This window comes from Plectrocnemia conspersa, unplaced genomic scaffold (genome assembly GCF_051122295.1).
Source record: "Plectrocnemia conspersa isolate PC_06_02 unplaced genomic scaffold, ASM5112229v1 ptg000010l, whole genome shotgun sequence".
Taxonomy (NCBI): Eukaryota; Metazoa; Arthropoda; class Insecta; order Trichoptera; family Polycentropodidae; genus Plectrocnemia; species Plectrocnemia conspersa.
The window spans coordinates 19,921,353-19,942,096 of NW_028277174.1; the positions used below are offsets into that span (position 1 = coordinate 19,921,353).

General features: G+C 29.8%; 2 protein-coding genes across 7 annotated transcripts in view; one reads left to right on the forward strand and one right to left on the reverse strand.

The window, feature by feature from the left end:
* Nucleotides 1–20,744, forward strand: part of LOC148230891 (uncharacterized) — a 155,579-nt gene that overhangs the window by 108,346 nt on the left and 26,489 nt on the right. Inside the window, exon 1 of one of the 6 annotated variants that reach the window (XM_088193831.1) lies at nt 8,606–8,736. The exons of the other annotated variants lie outside the window; for them this stretch is intronic. The gene's annotated coding sequence lies outside the window, so the exon portion shown is untranslated. Of the gene's footprint in view, nt 1–8,605; nt 8,737–20,744 lie in introns of those variants that run through there. 6 annotated transcript variants of the gene reach the window in all.
* Nucleotides 1,530–20,744, reverse strand: part of LOC148230892 (uncharacterized) — a 54,275-nt gene continuing 35,060 nt past the window's right edge. Inside the window, exon 9 of the mRNA XM_088193829.1 lies at nt 1,530–1,765. Coding sequence (XP_088049955.1) covers nt 1,748–1,765 — 18 coding nt within the window. The 3' untranslated portion in view covers nt 1,530–1,747. The remainder of the gene's footprint in view (nt 1,766–20,744) is intronic.

Here is a 20,744-nt window from a genome sequence, read left to right on the forward strand (position 1 = left end):
TTTGTAAACAAAATGTCATTTCGCAGTGCTGCTTTTGGAGACGATATATCACAGTTTTTTATGATTATTTGCTATTTGGTGAAGTGAGATTTTTATATCAGTGTCAGAATAGTAGGGCTATAATGACATTTTCAATTTTTTTACTTTAAAGTGGATTTAAAAAATCACTGAGTAATAAAAAAATATATTTATATTCAAAATAATAGAGGATTGGACCACTCTGTATAATTATAAAACTTTTTGTCTAAAGTTTTTAGTACTGATATTTATCGTTCGCGTGCTTCTTAAATTTTTATAATAAACTATCGATTCCATTAAAAAATGAACTATTCGTGTTCAGTCGTTCAAGGTTGAGCACACATACTTTTCGTGAGTACTTAGGGGCTTGTTTGCACGAATAAAACCACTTTAAATTCTAAAAACAAGTCAGTGGCGTCTGGGGAACAAACTCGGTGCATTATCTAACAATTTAAGGAAACGGTGAAACAGTCTACCGCAGACAACCAGAGGTTCTAGTGAAACAGCACGTGACACGATAATCGCGTATGAAATTGTAGCGAGCTGTAACAATAGGGAAAACTACGATACGACGGCATAATAATTGCCGTGAAATGTTGTTTCTAAATTAAATTTGTCAAATATTACAATACTCTTGTGTTTATTTTGTTGTTAAAATTGCAATTAGCACAATGTGGCTCGTGAACAAGAAATTACAAGGTGTGTTTTCATTGTAATTAATTCCTAGTTAAAACTTCATGTGGTGATAAAACATTTATATATAACCATACTTAGTAATTTATTGTTTTAGTATTAACATTCATATTTGTTTACACGGTAAAGTTCCTAAAATATATCTATGTATGTCGAGTTACCGAGAACTAGAGTTCTTCCTTAAACTTTCAAGATAGTTTCCGAAAGCTCCCATCAGACGAGAGTCGAGAATAATTATTCAGTCATTCGCCACACGATTTGTGAATCAAACATATTAAAATACTACATAATATTAGGCATTCAGAAAGCAGCTCTAAGAAAAATATAATATTAAAATCCCATTAAGTGATCCACTCGTCGTATATTCTATTCCATTACCACTTTTTCCAAACTTGAGTTGTGCGTTTTAATATTTTTCTCTTTCTTTCGCCTACAGTACTTTTTTCATCACCGTTAAAAATCTAACAATTTTTCTTATTCTACCTCCATATATCACCGTCGCTGCCGTGAAGGGGTGTAAGTTCATAAATCGTATAAATGGAGTTACATAATTCCCGATGTCAAGCAAACGTTATTTCTTGCATCAGCGTAATCGCATCTAGATTATTGTATAAAAAAGAGTGCCCCGATAAAAGTTTGCTGTATCGGTAATAAATTTAGTGGATCAAATCGCGGTGTTAACAAAATCCACTTTCACGCACCATAGAATGAGAGTGGATTTAATGTTGCAAACATTTTTATTGCTGTAAACAATGGTTGACAAACTTTAGTAATTTAACTGATTTATTTAGGGTTTTTATAGTATTAAAATATTTATCTTTGATCCTAGATGAAAATTTATTTATGATAAAATCCAATACAACTATGAGCTACAAATCTATCCATGTAACAAAGTGTATTAATAAAATCACAAGACCGAGATAGTTGAGGCAAACTCAGCCCATAGACGAGGTAGATATGCCACTCCATATCTTGAGTGCCAGAGCGAGACTACGGTAGTTGGACGTCTGTCTCAGCGACCTTTAAACATTAGAGGTCAGGAATAGGAGAGAGGCTGCAAGTAGAAAGAGAAAATGACAAAAAATGATGAAAGACTGGAAAGGTTAAACAAAGTTTATGAACGAGTGATTAGTGTATGTATGTGTAGATATTCTATAAAAAATCACGTCCCTGGTTCTAAATCAGAATATAATTTATCTGGTAGGTTCTAGTAAAATTATATAATTTTTTACTTTTCCATATGTAGTATTATATGCATTTACATACTTATCATTACTTATTTACATACGACGTATAAATGTTACAGTGAATATGTATTTTTTAGTAAAGTACTATTGTCACTATTGAAGCCCAAATAGTGTTTCACCAGTAGATATATATTTCTACTAACTGATGGACGCTAGTGAAATTATATACTGTTCAAAAATGTTTATGAAACTCAATATGTCAGTTGCGAAACGTCTATTTACAGTTCTAACGTGATGAAAGTTTTAAAACTAATTATATTTTTAAGGTTTCTAACCCTTAAGGGTGTGATTTCGTAGCCGGATAGACGCCGTTGGAATCTAGTAATAATTTATTATAATATATTACATATATTGCGAAAAACTATATAGGGCAAGTTATTCTCCGAGCGGTGGTGGAGAAGCTAGCGGAGGAGTGAGGTACAGTGGATGGTCCTCAGAGATCTTGTAGTTGTGGCAGCGACGGTGTAGTAGAGGTTCGTTCCTCTCTGCTGCGGCTCGAGCCGTCTCTGATCTCTCCACATTGGAGACCAGCCTTAAGTATCAAGGGTTGCAAAGCTTGCTAACGAATCACAACAATCCAGCAAATTGTTACTAAATATGTCTACGCCTCTAGAAAGCGAAAAAAATCCTTGTGAGGTCGAATGGTGCAATGGTAATATTGTAACTTTATGATGCTTTTTCTCGTCAGATGATATATTGTTTTCTATGCCCGTTTCGCAACAAAGAAATATTTTTTCAATGCATCGGAGAGTAATTACGTGTTATTTATTTGAAATACTTTTTTTCTGGACGTAACGAGGGCTTTTGTGTAATTCCTTCCTTTATACTCTATTGTTAAGTTCATCCTTATTATATCGTGGTTACGGTAATTATGGCGCGAGTTTCAAGAACAAGAACCCCCACATATTTTTATAACAAAAATACAAACCAAGCTCATCTCTCATATGAAAATAGGCAGAAGAAAAAGTACAGACAGACGCATCTCGCATATTTCTGCATAGTTTGTCTGTACCTCAATATTGCACTATTTTAAAAATATGATAGCTATCGTTACTGATATCACTACGGATTTATGATATGATAAATTAATCAAAGTGTATTCAAACCGAATTTTGGTCAATAGGAGGGCGCAAAAACAATTATCACTTCTCAAAAGTCAAAAATCCACGTCAAAAGCAATAATATCGTGCCGGCGCCATCGCAGTGGGAACGCTCGTTACCGAGCGACGGCATGATTTATTGCTTTTGGCGTGCATTTTTGACTTTTGAGAAGGGATAATTGTTTTTTGCGCTCTCCTATTGATCAAAATTCAATTTGCAATGCTTCATTCGATTCGATTGTAATTCGAAACATTATTTTAATATGAACGCTACATACCTAAACGTTTCTACTGCTGATTTTTTTGTTTTTCACGAGGAATTTGAATTTGGCCAGAAAAATGAATGTTATATAATGAAATTATATCTTAATGAATTGAATTTTTTTAAATTACCACTGAAAGGAAAAATTTCGCCTCCCACCCTCCTACCAATAGAAAAATATGAAAATCTGTTCTTAACTGCAAAGTCAAAAATTTAATATATTTTTTCAACATGAACTGCTTTTTATGTCAATAAAGTGCTACTACTAGGGATTTTAATATCAGTATATCGAATAACAGTTTTTCAATAACAAAATGTAGATCCTAATTCAATAGAAATATTGTTATTTATATTAATAACACTGTTAATTAAGTAAAATTACATGCTGAATTCGGATGAATCATTAGAATTTCTTCCAAAAGTTATAATCGAGCTTGATTTTAAAACACTTGATATTCTCAATATTAATTTATTAGAAATCGCACAATCAAATGTGTTAGATAATAGTACCAAAATAGTAATAAATAACTCTAGTATAGAAATAGTGGATAATATAAAATATTTAGGAGTAATTGTTGATACAAAATTAAATTTTAAAGAACATTGTAATTACATATTTAAAAAAATTAGTAGAAAAATAGGTTTATTATCTAGATTAAGAAATATATTAAGTATAAATACAAAAAAAATAATTTACAATAGTATAATATTGCCCCATTTTAATTATTGTGCAACACTATTAAATATGTTAAATAAATTAGATAAACAAATGTTGCAAAAATTACAAAATAGGGCAATGAGAGTAATCTTAAATAAAAATAGATTAACTAATTATAAAAGTATGATTGATAGATTAGAATGGTTGAATGTTCAAGAAATATTGAGTATGAATGTTTTAGTATTTATATATAAGTTAGAAAATAATATGTTACCAGAATATTTTAATAAGTATTTAATAAGAAATAAAGATGTACATAAATATAATACTAGAAATAGAAAAAATTTCAAGATAATTAAGTATAAGAAAACGAGTACGGCTAGGGGAATTATGTACGGAGGTTTTGATTTATATAATAGTCTTCCAAGAGAAATCCGAAACAGCAAAAATATAACGGGTTTCATAAAAAAACACCTTCGTACATATAGAAATAAATTATAATATTAAGACTTTATTATTGTATATTTTTATTTTTTCTTTCTGTTATGTATTTTTTATATATGTTTATATATGTTTACTAAATTTGTTAGATGTAAAGATTAGCTATTAAGCTAAATAAATTAATAAAATAAATAAATAAATAAAATATATAATATAACCTTCAGTTACTATAATAAACTGCTGAGGGAAAAATTTCATTTATTTTTGTCAATGGGAAACACTTTTTATGTCAATGAAATGCTTGTCTATGGAATTTAATATTAGTATACCGAATAACAGTTTTTCAGTACTGGAATATCGATATTGATTCAATAGAATTATTGGCATTTCTATTAATAACACTGTTCAATACAAGATGACTCAATTATGAAGTAAAATTACACGCTGAATTCAGATGAATTATTGGTTTCACTTATATAAAAAATATATATCTTCATAAAAACATATTTTCATTAATTTAAAGTTTGTTCTTTTACTCTCTATATTATAAATATAATGACGTTACGAAAATTTACTATTGGAGAAACATAAATAATCTAGTTGCAAATTACCCGTAGTTAACCTATAGTACATCTACTTTTTTATTTAAAAGCAATTAAATTTAGAAAAACTGTCAAGTACGCAATATTTTAATGCATTTGTTCAACTCTTTCTCGTGAAAATGTGAGATAATTGTATTTTTTATTAAAATACCTAATATTTCAAGAACAATGATTTATTGAAAATGTATGTATTTGTTAATTGCAAAATATAATTTTCCTGTGCGACAACATCAAAATGTAGTTCATTAGCTGCGCCAAACCCTTTGAAGATAAATAATCCTCATCTACATTTCGCAGCATATAAATTCAGCCTGAAAATGTAGATTGCAATTTCAAAACATTTTCATTGCTTATTTATTTATTTCAAAACAATTACGATTACATTATTTCCGCCTCTATTTAAGTCCAGCAATAAAAGTTATTATGATGGAATATTAGTTATCTGATCATACGTTACTTCAAAGAAAATTCATTACAAATTAATAATCAAAAACTAAGTAATAAAAATATTTGTAGGTACTCTAAAATCAGCAAAATTTGATGCATATCTGTTTATTTTTAAAACACGCAGCAACCTTTTTCTGCAACGAAAACCTAAGAGACATAAGCATTTTTTTAGTTGAAACCTTAAAATTAAATACTAATTGATTACTTGCCCTAGACCTAGATATATAGCGTCCGAGTAACCCATATTTACAATTTTTATTAAAATATTTTAACTAAAAAAATACATGCGATTTGCTACATTCAAGAAAGAACGTTTGAATATATTATATGTTTACGTATTTATAAATATCAAATGTTGATAATCTCATATTTTAAATCGTTTAACGACACGCGACTTTATAAGCCGCTTTTGCGGTATAATGTTTTGTGACAAACCTACTACTTTGTAAGTCTGTAATAAATCTCATTACACACATTCGACAATAATATGATATATATTACATTTATCTCACTCTAAAATTCACATGCCGCCGTTTCTCTTTTATACGTATACATATTCGATTAGATTGCAAGCACAAAAAATACTCATATTTTCTTCTCAAACGACTAGGGATCGTTTTTGGATCGAGTCGAATTACAAAGTCATATGCAGAGTCCATCTGGGGTTGATTTTTTTACAAGCAAGCGCACGCACGATTTAAGGCCGACGTATATCGGTCACGATCTCGTTTAAGCTTTAGGGCTGTTTTTTGCATACGAATCGCAACTATATGGCCTACCGGAATTTAATACGTTTGAGATGAGATCGTTTTCTGTTTCGTTTTTCAGGTACTAGGGCGCTAAAAGGCCTCGTGTGCCCAATGAATGTTTTAACATTCCCAAATTCGACTTTACGCAGCAAGTTGTCTTGTCTCAAATAAATTCTTTTTATGGGAAGTAATTTCACGTAAACTTTATTGGAATACACACACACTCGCACATGTGTCCGTAGTTACAATTGTAAGAATTTTAGTTAAAATGTAAACAAGGTTTTATGAGCAATTTTATTATCTGTTTTATTTATGGCTTTGACAGAAGTTTGATTAGAAAATACATTGTTAACGATACTTATTACACGCATACTATTTAGATTTACCTTCGTTTTAAAATAAGGTAAACATATCAAATCTATTTAATATTAAATTCATTTTTAAAATATATTAAAGTCAATAAAACGTAACATATAATATATTGAAAGTTACTAATATGCATGTATTTATTAAATTTATGATACACTAAAACAATCGTTATAATAAACTCGATTCTAAGATTTTGTACTGAGCTTTGTATCAGGGGTGTGTCAGTATTTTGTTATATATTTTTTGTGCAACAGTTGAGATCGTCACGTATACTTTGCATATGTTAATTTTTCGTGGGAGTTTCCATGCGCTTCTGAAGCGGGCTAAACTCTGAATTCCAGACGTCGAGCTGGACCATGGGATGCAAAGAGAAAAGCAACAATGTTAAATGGTCTGAAGTTGAGTCGGCCTCCTCTTGGTTACAATACGAGCCCAAGTAAGAAAGTTTTAATATCTTGAACTCTTTTGAGTTCAAGACATGTGTGAATGTCATTATAAGTGCCAGAGAAAATCTCTGAGGATGTGATAGTTCATTGCCTGCATTTTTGTATTTTTATATTTATGAAACCCTCTATATAAAAATTCGTTTTAGGCCTCTTAATGTGGGACGGCCGGTTGCTGTTTTTTTTTTTAGACTTTGACATGGTTTGTTATATTGATTACGTATCTTAAATATAAAATCAATGTATTATATTTGTAATTTCAATAATATTAATGACATAAATTGAAACTATTTAATAAATAACTTTAATCTTTATGACAAATTTATATTATTGTGTCTTCTGCTATATTATATCACACGTAAAGTAACTTAATTTTGAACCTCCCTTCATATGTTAAGTACGAGACACGCACATTAATATCTCCAGAATCAAATAAGATTATTATATATATATATATATATATATATATGTACATGTTTTTATACAACAGCTACAGCAACGACAACGGTAATAATAATAACAACACACGACGTAGTATAATATCGTAGGGCTTAATTCCACCTAAACGTTGCACGTATACGCTTACGTCCCGCAACGTTACATAGAGCCTACTGGCTTTTATGAATTTCAAACAAATTCGCACTAAATTATGCAATAATTGGTCGCTTTGCCGAAATGGCGGAATTCGCATCTCCTTTGATCCCGGGGTAGACACGCCCCTAACCATCATTCCAGAATTATCCCCAAAGTGAGAATAATACCTTCTTGTTAATATAGGCAATTCTGTGAAGAAAAGATTATTATTGTGAGAATGGGATTGAATGCATTCGAGAAAGTTGGTATTAATAGCTCCTTTGTTGCAGCAAGTACAAGGAAATTTGCCAAGGTATTTGCGAACTTTGCTCCGGACCTACGTTTATTTCGAGTATCGGATAGGGTTGCCAATAATCAATTATTTAAAGAAAGTCTTTCTCTTTTCATACAAAAACATATGATTCCGAGCCTCGTGACAAAAATGGCATTTATATAATTTTTTAACATCGTAATATAATTTATTGATAAAATAATAATAGGTACGAGTTAACCTTAAATAAATATAAAAATCAGCTATCATTGCGACATATTATCTGAAAGCATATTCATACGAAATATTTTAATTAGACATTAAAAATTATTTCCTAGTTACTGTTGTAAGACTCAAAATTTTAGTACATACATAGATGTATGTTTCAATTTTTTGTTGCTGTTGTTGTATTAAATGATTTCAATCTAGTTTATATTCATACTCAAACAAATTTTCCTTTTTTCGTAGAGATCTGTGATAATATTACTAATTACATAATAAGAAACTTATCTGATTTTTATTTTAAGACACGCGATGTTTCTCTAGCTCATTGTATTTAGAAAAATATACGATAATAACTCATGCACAGTGAATTTATTTTTTTCTCATGACTTGAAATTTTGCTCTTAAGTAATATGACTATCTTTAAATTTTCATCCCTGAACTTGGTCAATTACAGATATATAAATACTCTGTTGTTATTATAATAACGCCAGAATTCGTGCGCACGTTTTTCGTTATTTATCACCATTTAAAATTCGTTTTTTTTAGTACAGTTAGGTGACTTTTGTCGACGCGGACGTAATCACGCGCACGCGGTTATTTTCAGACGGTTATTTACAACTGTCCGTTCAACGAAGCGTGTGAGTACACGTAATAGTAGTTATTATTAAAATATCAATTACCTATTTCTTAATATACACTGTCAAGAAATTTATAACAAAAAAATAGTTTCATATATTTATTTAACAACTGAAAATATAAATATGTAAAAATCGTATCTCAAATTATTAAATTAATTAAATCATCACACGTGAATAATCAGGACCATTATTTACATTATTTATTATTCAGCTCCCCTGTTAATGACTTTTTAATCCGGTATAAACTCTGACATTTAAAAAAATGTTTTTATTACGGATTAATACATTGTTAATGAAACACTGTTGACAGTTTAGCTTAAGTATTTTTTACGCAATACAATTTTTTAATACACTTTTTGTTTTATGATCCAAAATGGTGTTGGCATATTTTGCTTAAATTGCTAGTTATATAAGCAGATCAATTTTTTTATCTTGCTTATTAGTTGTATTGAAGAAGTCAAGGATTAAAGTTCGGCTTTTTTTATATATTGGCTTTCAGAAAAGCACAGTGACGGTCAAACATTTTTTCAATATTGTAGCCAGCTTTATTTCACTTAATTTCATCTTCGCCCAAATAAAAAAATTAGGTAATAATATATAGAAAATTTGGCACTGTACTGAAATTCGGGAGTGATTTACGAATGTGTCAGAGATCTTAATGTCTCAGCCCAGTAGCATTTAATTTTAATGCAAAAAAACTATAATTTTATAATAATAATAAAAAAATATTTCAACGAATTTTATGACATGATTAAAAAAAAGTCGACAAGATTCATTGATCCAATATGTCATAAAATAAGATTGGTATCAAAGTAAAAATATGAGATCATTTTTGTGGTAACGCAGCAATAAAATCTTTAATAATATAAATTATAATATTTCTTTGCCATAACATAATATTTCTTGAGCAGGTAGTGAATTTATATTTTGAACATATTACTTTTTTTATAACCCGACTTCACCCGGGATGGATTCATTATAATTAATTTTATTTATTGTTATTACAAATTTATTTCAATACTTGGCTATATACAATATATTTAGTCTCTTGTCTTGCAGTAGCGTATTGCAGTAGCACGTAATCGGTCGTCAGCACGTCGCTGTTCAGCTCAACTTAAAAATTGAAAATAGCACGGTTTACCTAAAAATATAGAGCTCAGAATGACATGTGCAAATGTCAGGTCGCTACTGTTTACCACTTGCGAGGAGTTCTTACGATAGACAGACACATATATTTTCTGTTTTATAATATAGATAATATACATTTTTTAAACATATTTTAAAAAAATCGCGGGAGATATAATAAATCGAAGCGTCAAAATATATTTTATATGTTTTTATTATGTTACTGCTCTATTTGAGTTTTTTTAATAATTATAAAAATGTAATTAGTAAAATATTAGATGCAAAAAAAGTCAATGACTTGAATTTAATTGCAAAATAAATCATTTTTAATTTTCAACATTAGTCTCTTCAATAATTAATAAATATAATTATAAACATAGTTTTTGACAAAAAATATTGTTTGATAAATATAGTTTCCAGTTTTGATTTTTATGATACGCATTTATTATTTTTTTGTTGATTTTTAAGTAAAGATTAAAACTCTAGTTAGCTCCTGGCGATTCAGAGGTTACAAGTGGCTGAATCGAATTTTATGATTAAAATGGAAAAGCTACAGTCGTATTGTGTCGATTAGACTTGAACTCTAATTTAAGCGATTTATAGCTTAACTTTAAGTAGGAGGTAAAAAGGTATTTTACTGTAGCGGCACTACAACTTTGTCAGAAAAATAGGAGGAGATCAACAACTCTTTCATCTAGCTTATTTTTTAATTAGTTTAATATTTGCGTGAAACAAGCAACAATTAGAAGAACGGTTTCTGTTGGAATTTTTAAAACATGAATTGCGCTGGAAATGAAATTTTAGCGTCATATCGCTAGTTCATTGTTAACAGGTGGCACACTCATATACCATTGTTTTTATAAAAGAGCGTAATATAAAAGAGGGTTTACTGGATTTTATAACTTTTCGCAACTCAAGCAAATTATTTTCGTTGTTTTTTAATAATAACAACACTACAAATGAAATCATTGCACAGTAAATTTTTATGATTCCTGAAAAAGAATAATCACTTTCGAATTATGAACGACTTACATACTGTTTTAATTTTAAACCTAACGGCACAATAGACTAATAGTAACAATCAGTGGCTGATGCTTGAAATACCCTATAAAAAACTTTCTGATTTGTGTTAATCTTAATACTAAAAAGTGGTATGTAATGAGATTTATAATATTTGGAAATTAAATAGAACACAATATATTTTTTAAAACGGTTGTTCATTATGATATGAATGCTTCTCTCTTGATCAGTTTCCATCCAATAAACGTATATGTGCTTGAACAAGATGTAAAATAATAATATTATTATGTATTATTTAATTATTTTAACCTTCAAGTTGAGCTATTTAATGCCATAGCATGTGGATATATAAATATAAATGTATTTATGTTTATAACTGTATATAATATTTTCCTTTTTAGCATTGATGTCAAAATTTAAAAATGGATCTCATAAAGTAAATGTCACATTGCACGTCACATGCAGTTAACGACGGCAATTTATAAACCGCTCGTTAACCATTTTCAATGAATAACACATTCAAGAAAGTTTCATTTCTTAAAGTATATTTAAAGATATAATCACTGTTTTTAATTAGTGCTGCAAAAGTAATGATCATAAAAAGGAAAAATTGTTTGTTTAATAAATTTGTGAAAGTCTACATTTTAAGAAAATCGACTAGTACAGTTTAAGATATAATGGCTGGTAAATTATATTTCAGATCGGAGATGAGCTTCATAAATCAGATCATTTAACGTATTAAATATAAGATCTTTTTAAATTTGGTTATAATTTTCCGGCAAGTCCGGTTCTTTAATGCAGTCTGGCGAGCGTGACTCGACTTTAGAAATTTTCCGAGGGGGTTCATTGTGGCATAGTGGGGGCACAAACGCTCTTTTTATAGGTCTTCAGAAAAGTTTTTATGTGCTCGATATCACCCGCAGATGAAGTGAATCCTTGTTTCGTTGATGATATAAGAGAGACGGAGATATTTACCGTCTCCCGCGGACCAATTTTGTGGAAGAGATAAAGTATGTAGAATTATTACCATCTTGGCGCGCATTTCACCACCATATACCATAGTAGAGAGTATCCACAGTTCTATTTCCACGCAAACACCAAAAGACACGCCCTATACGAGCATGGTGGTGGAGCGTACGATATGACATGCCATAAAATCCTATTTTCTCACTGATCGCTCAAGGTTATATGAGATAAAGAGTGCCACAAGTGTTGGGTGGATAGTATAATAATTTAGGGTGAACCGCGTAAACACGTCATATATTTTTATTTTTTAGGGGTTTAATAACAAAAAAATCATATAAATGATCAAGAAATAACAATAATAACTATATATTATCTAAATAATAAATTAGTGTTATAAGAATAAATTGACGACTACTATATATCTTATTATTTTACGTATTAAAATATTGGCAGCCATAAAAATGTCTCAAAAGCATTATCAGAATATATAGTCATATTTTGTTCATATAAATTCTTTATTCATTGCCTCTGGGTAAATGTGGATAGTTCCGATTGTTTTTCGTTTAGCACACTTCTATGATTGAATAATAATAATCAATGAAATAAGATTGTTTTATGTACTTTAAAAACCTTAAATATTCAGTTGTATACAGAGAAAAGCCACTTGAATTGGTAAAAATGTAAAATGAAATATGCAGTAGTTGCACTTTTCAATTTGAAGTTTCACTTTGAAATTGCATCTTAGACGACTTGGAAATCGGGTGAAATTTGAATACGAAAGGTGCGAAAGCGCTTGATGATAAAAAAATGTACCCTTTAAAAAAAAATGAACCCCTTCGACTCTATTTGCAATTCTCACAGACATTATTATAACTCTTGCATAATGAAGAGTTGATTTACCCTAATGTATATATAAAAAAATATCGTATATTGGATATTAAAAATAATACGCTCAGAATGAATTGTGTTTCTCATTTGATATTCGCAATTCTCTCTCTCCACTCAAACTACTAACCATAACAATTTATTGTATATCATGAACCATTGCTTCATGAATGTATTGCTCTATTTCATCATTTATTCATTATATTACTCTTTATTACACAAATCTCATATAATTTAAGGCTTATCACGATTTTATTCAGTCTAAGTATAAAAATCCATTATTATCATAATAGAGTTTGTTTCAAACAATTGCACAATATTATTTAAGCTAATCGATTTTGTGTCATACAGACTTATTTTAACAAAGAGATAAATCCACAAAACATTTATCTATTTAATGTAATAATTCATATGTACTATAATCGTATTTATTAGTAACGGCAAGTTTATTCACACTAGAGTAATCAATTTATAATAAGTAATATATTTGAAGGCTGGTTATCCAATAGTATAAAAAAGATTATTAATATCACATGATAAGACATACTACAGTGTTTTTCTAGTGATAAAAATCCTCAGCTTGAATTTATTCTTCAAAAAAATGAAAAAAGTCTAGTGCTATATATAGGTTTATTAATTATTCGAATATATTCGTAATTTTATTTTTGGTTTTATTTAACCAATTAGTGCAAAAAAATAATTAATATCATGTAAAATAATATTTAATTAAAAATATATTATTTTTTAATAATAATTATGTTAATTAATCATTAAACTTAAGAAAATTCACCCCTCATATGACGTCTCTGTTTCTCAATAACTTCAGTGTTACTATAAAAATATTGTATAAGTCTCTAAGTTCATTTTTGATGCTTTTGGTTTAATCCGTCTATTGTCACGTACGGTCTGCACTCGTTGGCGTTGGCGTGAAAATATGCCTTGACGGATCGTATACCTGTTTATTTCTAGTCTTACCTATTTCCCTACATTTAATTTACATATGCATTAGTTATTTGATCCACATCACAACTATTTAGCGTCAAATTCGTTTCAAATCACAAGTATCAATGGTTTAATGTACTGATATCTTTGAGTAATACATCTACATTACACTCCAATTATCGTTTTTTATCATAAAAAATTGTCGCTCAATGTTTTCAACGTAATCTTGATGCAACTAAAGCTGTAAGGTTATGTGCTTCGTGCTTTCGAGTTACGTAAGCTGAAGTCGGCCATAGTGCACCGGCCGGTCATAACGATTGCGATACGTTTGCTTCCGGAAGTTACGACCCTAAGGTTCCGGCAAACGACGGCTCGGAAACTCAGGATTACCCCCAAACCCCAACCGCCTCCGGACAGCGATGTATCGCTGCGAAATAATTCACTTTCTTCAAAGCTTCGCCGGATGCTGTGTAAAATAAAGCATTAAACCGCGGTTAAAACTCAATAAATCCTTTATATCGAAAATATTCGTCGAATATTATTTTTCGACGAGTTTTTTCCCGTCAATAAATCTCAGCGACAGGGTATTCAACAGTCGTATATTACTTGTCGATTTCGAACACGATAGCTCGACTCGGCGATGTCGCTCGTGTAGTTACGTGAAGCCTTTTATCAGCGTTGCGTAATGTGTGTATATGTGTGTGGAAAATGCGAATTACATATTGTTACACCAGACTGGAAATGTTACGGTAACGAATGTAAAGAATAATGTCAAATATGGATATTAAACATTTAGTAATAGAAAAAAATATGGTGCATTTTAAACAAATGTATTTAATTATTTGTTAATATTTTGTTGCAACATTATAAGCGTTAGCCCAATGCGTAACCAAGGGGAGGGGGAAAATCAACAACTAGTAAATAAATAGTGAGACATATTTTATTAATCACAGAGACTCGATGAAAAATAAAAATGATTTCATTTCCACAAAAATAAAATCTGCTGCATTTAGCGACCGCAATGGATTTACAAAGCTTACTCATAAATAAAATCTAACATAAAAATAATGTATATCGTTAAAAACGACACTGGCATCAATTTTGCTCATTGGCCATGCTCCAATAACCACATTCGTACACCACAAATCGGTCACATTAATTTGAGAATGCACCATGTAAAATGGAACCGTAAAGTTTTCAGTGCTTTTAATTATCGGAATTTCGTAACGAAAAGTTCACCGCGTTAATTGCAAATTTCGACGAACAAAATGTTATGCTCAAAAATTTATCTTCATATTTTTTTGCAACTTTTAATCTCGAGATGTCCAGCATGAAAAAGTTTTTGAGTCAGCGGATTCGAGTAATAACTTGCCGCAATTCAGTTCAGCTATGCCATAAAAATAATAAGTTAATCCTTGGCTTTTTCTTATCTCGTTAAAATTACTTTTACTGTTACTGTTGACTTTTCGAATAGTTTCAAATAGCGATTGAAAACACATCAAAGTATCGGAACTATGAATGACTGAAGTGTAGGTTAAATTTCGTGACACGATACGTTCGCGTGTCATGCAGAATTGCGGACGAGACTGAAATGGTTGGGTACCGATGATTATTTGCCATTGATTATTAAATTTATAAGTTCACCTTGGGACAGCGAAAGCCTCTCAGTATGTATGTGTATGCCGTGAATTATTCACAATTTTCAATTATGTACAAACATACACCCATAGTGTGTGGGTGTGTGGCCTAAATATGTCTATACATTTGTATCTTATAAATATTTGTAAACACTTTAACATTTGTATGGATTATTAATTATCGTAAGTGTTTAAAGGTTTCTTGAAAAAAATAAACTCATTTCAGTTCAAATTTTAACGAAAAGGAATTCAACCCTAGCTAAATAATTCACTATAAGGTTTCGTATTGAGTAACGACGTCATAGCTGTACGTAATACACGTTTTTGATGAAAGGTAATTGAAAATGAGAAATATTCGTAGTATAAGTATATTTTTATTATTAAATTTTTACTTGTTTGCTAGAATTATATTGTTTTTTTACATTAAAAAAATGTAATATTAATTTACTAATCTATACTATCGAGCTAATTCGTTTTTTGCATTCCAAATTGTATTTCAAAACACCAATATATCATAGCAAATTTTATCGTAAAAAATAATGAAATCTAAAGTTAATTCATATAAAAATGATTAATTCCAAATACACGTAATTTTTTTATTATTTAAGTTAACTGTAAAATAATTAAACTAAATTATTTATTATATAGGAAACACTGCTGTCGGAACATTGAGAGCGCAATGATTTTTTTTATTTTTAGTGAAACTTTAATTATGCACTTATACAATAACATTGCCTCCTTCTCAAGCTATGACGAAAACGTCACATTGCATTGTTTTAAATAGATTCATGGCTCGCACTGCTACATAGTCTTAATCGAGTGAAGGGTTTTCAACTATTCGAATATTGAATAAAATATGAATGAAATATTCGAATTTATTCCTTGTTTTTATCATATTAATTTATTTAACCGATTAGTGCAAAAAACTAATTAACTGCCTGTCAAATAATATTTAATTAAAAATATTTATTTTATATTAATTATAATAATAAATCATTAATTACCTTCAAAAACAGCTGCGATTGAATTAATTCAACAAAATTAATAATACGTTTAAAATAAATAATTTTATCAAATTTATTTTAAATAATACAATAGCAGCCGTTAATGCATTCTGTTGTTTCAACCAATGAAAAATAAGCATTCAAATATAAAACAAGATGGCCGACAGTAACGTGACAACAGTTGTAAATAATTTTGCTACGCAACGATAATTTTCATTATTTTATCATGTGCGTTGTTCGATTTTACTGAATATAAATATTCGGATTGCAAATTAACTGGGTATGTTATAACTATGAAAATGAAATATATACATAATGTGTGTAAGGATTATAAGAATACATTGATTAAAATAGATAAACAATCTTCGTAATGAAGCCTTCAAATTTTGAATTCTCGTCGACGGGCTCTGAGGCCAAAAAGTGAGTTTTTCCTTTTACAATATATAAAAATTATCATTGCTTCTGATTTAATGCACATATTCGTTAGATTTGACAAATTGCAAATAATCCGGGTACGTTTTAAACGTGTAATATATCCTTAGTATGTATGAGGATTGAAAGTTAATGTCGATTAAATCGGCGTTGTCGCAGTGGGAACGCTATATATATATCAGCTTATAAATGTATTGTTTCTTGGATGTTATCTAATAAACGACATTTTACATTTATTATGAATATGTGATTGCATACCTGGAATAATCGATAGCTAAAATATCTAAAATTGGGTTATTTTTAATTCCAATGTGGCAAAATATGTATGTATACGTCATAGTTTTTAATCAATTTTTGTTCTGCGCCATCATTCCTCTTTAGGAATAGGCAATCTTTTTATTTTACATATAGTTTTTTAAATCAGATGTCTAGTTTTATTGCTATATTTATTTGGTAACTTTCTATCCTATTTATTGTCTTACTAGCAAAGTTGTCCATAGATCAAAAACGATTAAGAAACCATGCTTCCTAGTCAAATTTTATAAGTAGGCACAAAACGCGGATGAAATACTAAAGTTAGTTGATCATAAATGTAATCATCTTAAGTAACCCTGCATAATTATTTTGATTTTCATTATCGATAAAAACATATAAATTGCCCTTTAAACAATCATTATAAAACTTGAATGAATAATCAAAGCGTATGCTTCTAGCGTGCGTGCAATATACGCTTACTATTTATACGTACATTTATTGAAAATTATAAATAGTAATCGTAATAGGTGTATATCGTGATTTGAGGCGATAAATAACGAACGCTTTTATAATTAAATATTTAATTGCTTTTCATAATGAAAATATGTTATTAGCCATTCGTTGCAGCTCTTGTGTTTTAAAATTTAAGCATACCACATTTCTGGAGTTTTTCCTAATTTTATTTTTTTAATTCCTTTCCGTGCTAATTTTCTTTTCGCAAAGCAATAGCATCGAGTTTGCTGGAAGCAGTAGACCGTGCGTGACAGCTCCCTCGAGGCGGGCGAGAATTTCGCTAGGAAATCCTCGGAAAAACTCTTAAAACCGAGAAAGTGAGCAAAGGAATGACTTTCCACGTGGTTACGTACGGATGGTGCTTGATAATGTTTCGACTACAATCTTACAAGCACGGACTTCTTCACTTTTCAGAGCCAACTACTTGTTGTTTTCACATATACATCCTTAACCAAAATAGTAGGTATAAATAATAATATTTCGAGAAAATATCAATGATTTATTTAAAGCATATGTATAATATTCAGTAGCTTTAATTACGTCATTACCCAAAAATATATATGAGTTTAATACGATTAACTTCATGAGAGTTTTATTAGCTTCTTCGTTTCTTAATATCTAAAAAATAAAATGTTCGATTTGTTTTAACTTTTGATACGTTATTATTGGTAAAGCGACGTTTTAATAAATATATATATGCCATTACTTTAAACTTACATGTTTGAATCGTTTTTTCCGATTCCCCATGACTTTAACAGAAACAATTTTTTCCACTTTATCTACTTGATATTTATATGAATGATAAACAACCTTTTTTAAATATACCATAAACTCTACATTAGAAACTATCCAACTCCTGGTTTCTAACAAAAGTTTGGCAAGAAGCGTTATCTTGTTGGAATCGAATAGAATATTATTCGACTGTATTTGTAAGGAATCCATTCGAGTCAATTTCAACATTGAATGTTAATGAGTTCTGTAGATCTTATACACTGCTCCGTTAGAAAGCGTCATTTAAACCATGACGCCTTATAAATAAATCTTAGAGATAAATCGGCATATCCAAAAACTAGACACACTTGTTTCACTATAGCTAAAACTTTTATTACTGTTTGTATGACAATGTATTGACACTGTCTTGCTCTTTAAATATTTTTTTCTTATTTATTTGCGTTAAACCACCGTAAATATAGCACGTCAAAATTTGACTAAATGGCCGTTTTTGTCTAATACGTTCTTAGAAGCTGCTCGAAGGGAATATATAAAAGGGTTTGCAAGAATTTGGATTCCATTCTTTCATATTCGAGTCCGTCGCTCAATACTGATAGCTAATTTAATGAGTATTTTAGTATACAAAGATACTATTTTAATAAAATATATACCAAACAGATTAGAGAGAGAGGCTAATGAAGTCGTACTACTCGTACTAGCCCAAGAACCATAACGAGATACGAATGAAATATAGATGATATTCACTGCAGCGTAGTAGCAATTCTTCGGTATATTGACAGAGTGAGCGTAATGAATCTCATAAGACAGACCAGCACATAAGTCTCTGCATCAATCAAACAGTTTTAATATAAACCTAAAAATATTGAAACCATAACAATATTGTTCTATACAAACAATAGTTATTTTAAACGTATCTCACTTATCTGAATTTGTCGAACCAAAAGATTTTATTTTATTTCTGAAAGTCACGGCTTATGTAAATCTTTTAAATCTACGATTCCCACTTCCTTAGCCCTTCTGCTCGCCATTTGTGGAGATATTAATGGCCTTCGCTCGGAAATATTTCACCAGCCAATTCTAAAGACATATTTCAGCGATTTCTAAGGGACTCGCATTTGCAACATCCCTTCTTCTTTAACATTTATAATTCGTATTCTGACTCTTCCTGGTCTGGAATTGTATGTACAATATACATAAGCCGTTTAAGCATATTTTGAACAGCGTGACGTTTATCTTATTTGGTCCTTGCGAATCCAAAACAAAATATATTTTATAATCTTTGACCTTCATTTATAATATATAAATCGCGGTTTTTCAGCATTATGAAATATTTACAATAAATTAATAATCTAAGACCATAATATCGATGAAACATTAACACGCGATTAAACTGAACGGTTGCTTTCTCTGGACTGAATAATAATTCTTTACAGCAATACACTAGTTGCGCTTATTTTAATATTTTAAGTATTATGAAACACTTTAATTAGTGCTACTCTTTAATAGTTGTATGTATCAAAAAAACGCCATTTTTTCAATCAAATCATTTCTTAGTAGACAAACCAAGCTATTGAAGCGTACAGGTCATACACATAATCGCTTCGATAGTAAATCTTCCGTTACGTTGGTAGGTCATTCTTAAAGTTAGCATTACTTGTTGATGATGATGCTCAAACAAGATGCTAGGCGAAGTGTAAGCGTCAATGTATAGTGAAGTCGAGTGTATTTAATCTGGTTATGTATCATGGTATATACACAGTTTTTCGTGTAAGCCGTATACCCACCAGGCACGTTGGAGGAGCTCATAAGAGTGCGGTGTGCTTCTCGACGGCTGCTAGGTCCGCATGCACGGCTCGCGAGACTTCAGACGCACATGTGCCTTGTCTCTTGACTAGTGTTTTGTATGAATCTATACAGTATCAGATACTATATTCTGATTCTCTTCTACTCGATACTATTATACATTATCAATATATTTGTAACTGCTTCTATCTGTAAAATAGTGGATACTCTACAAAATTGCTACAATGCCGGTCTACAAATATAACAAATAAACTTCTATGTCTAGACAATATATTAAAAAAGTAATGAAAAAATTTAAACATAAAATAGTATAAAAAATAGTTTTTAAAAATTAAAAACAAATAAGAAAAATCTAAATTATTATTATTAATAAAAAAATATTTTAAAAAAGTACGAAAATATTTTTAATCGAAAAATTCTAATCTCACTTTCTTCTCTGAAAAATTTCATGTGAAGTTTTTAAAAAACACAATTTATCACATAAATCATGTTCGAAAGCACAGCCAATTCACTTAGTCTATTTTGAGTCATTGTGGATCCTATATGATTAATTAATTAAATTAATCTTTGACGATTTTTCATTTGAAAGATATTCTTTTCATATAGACATATAATACAGTATTATTTTTTTCCTTGCCTTTGTTTTCGGATGTATTTGTGAAATCAATACAACTAGAATAAAGCACCATTAATA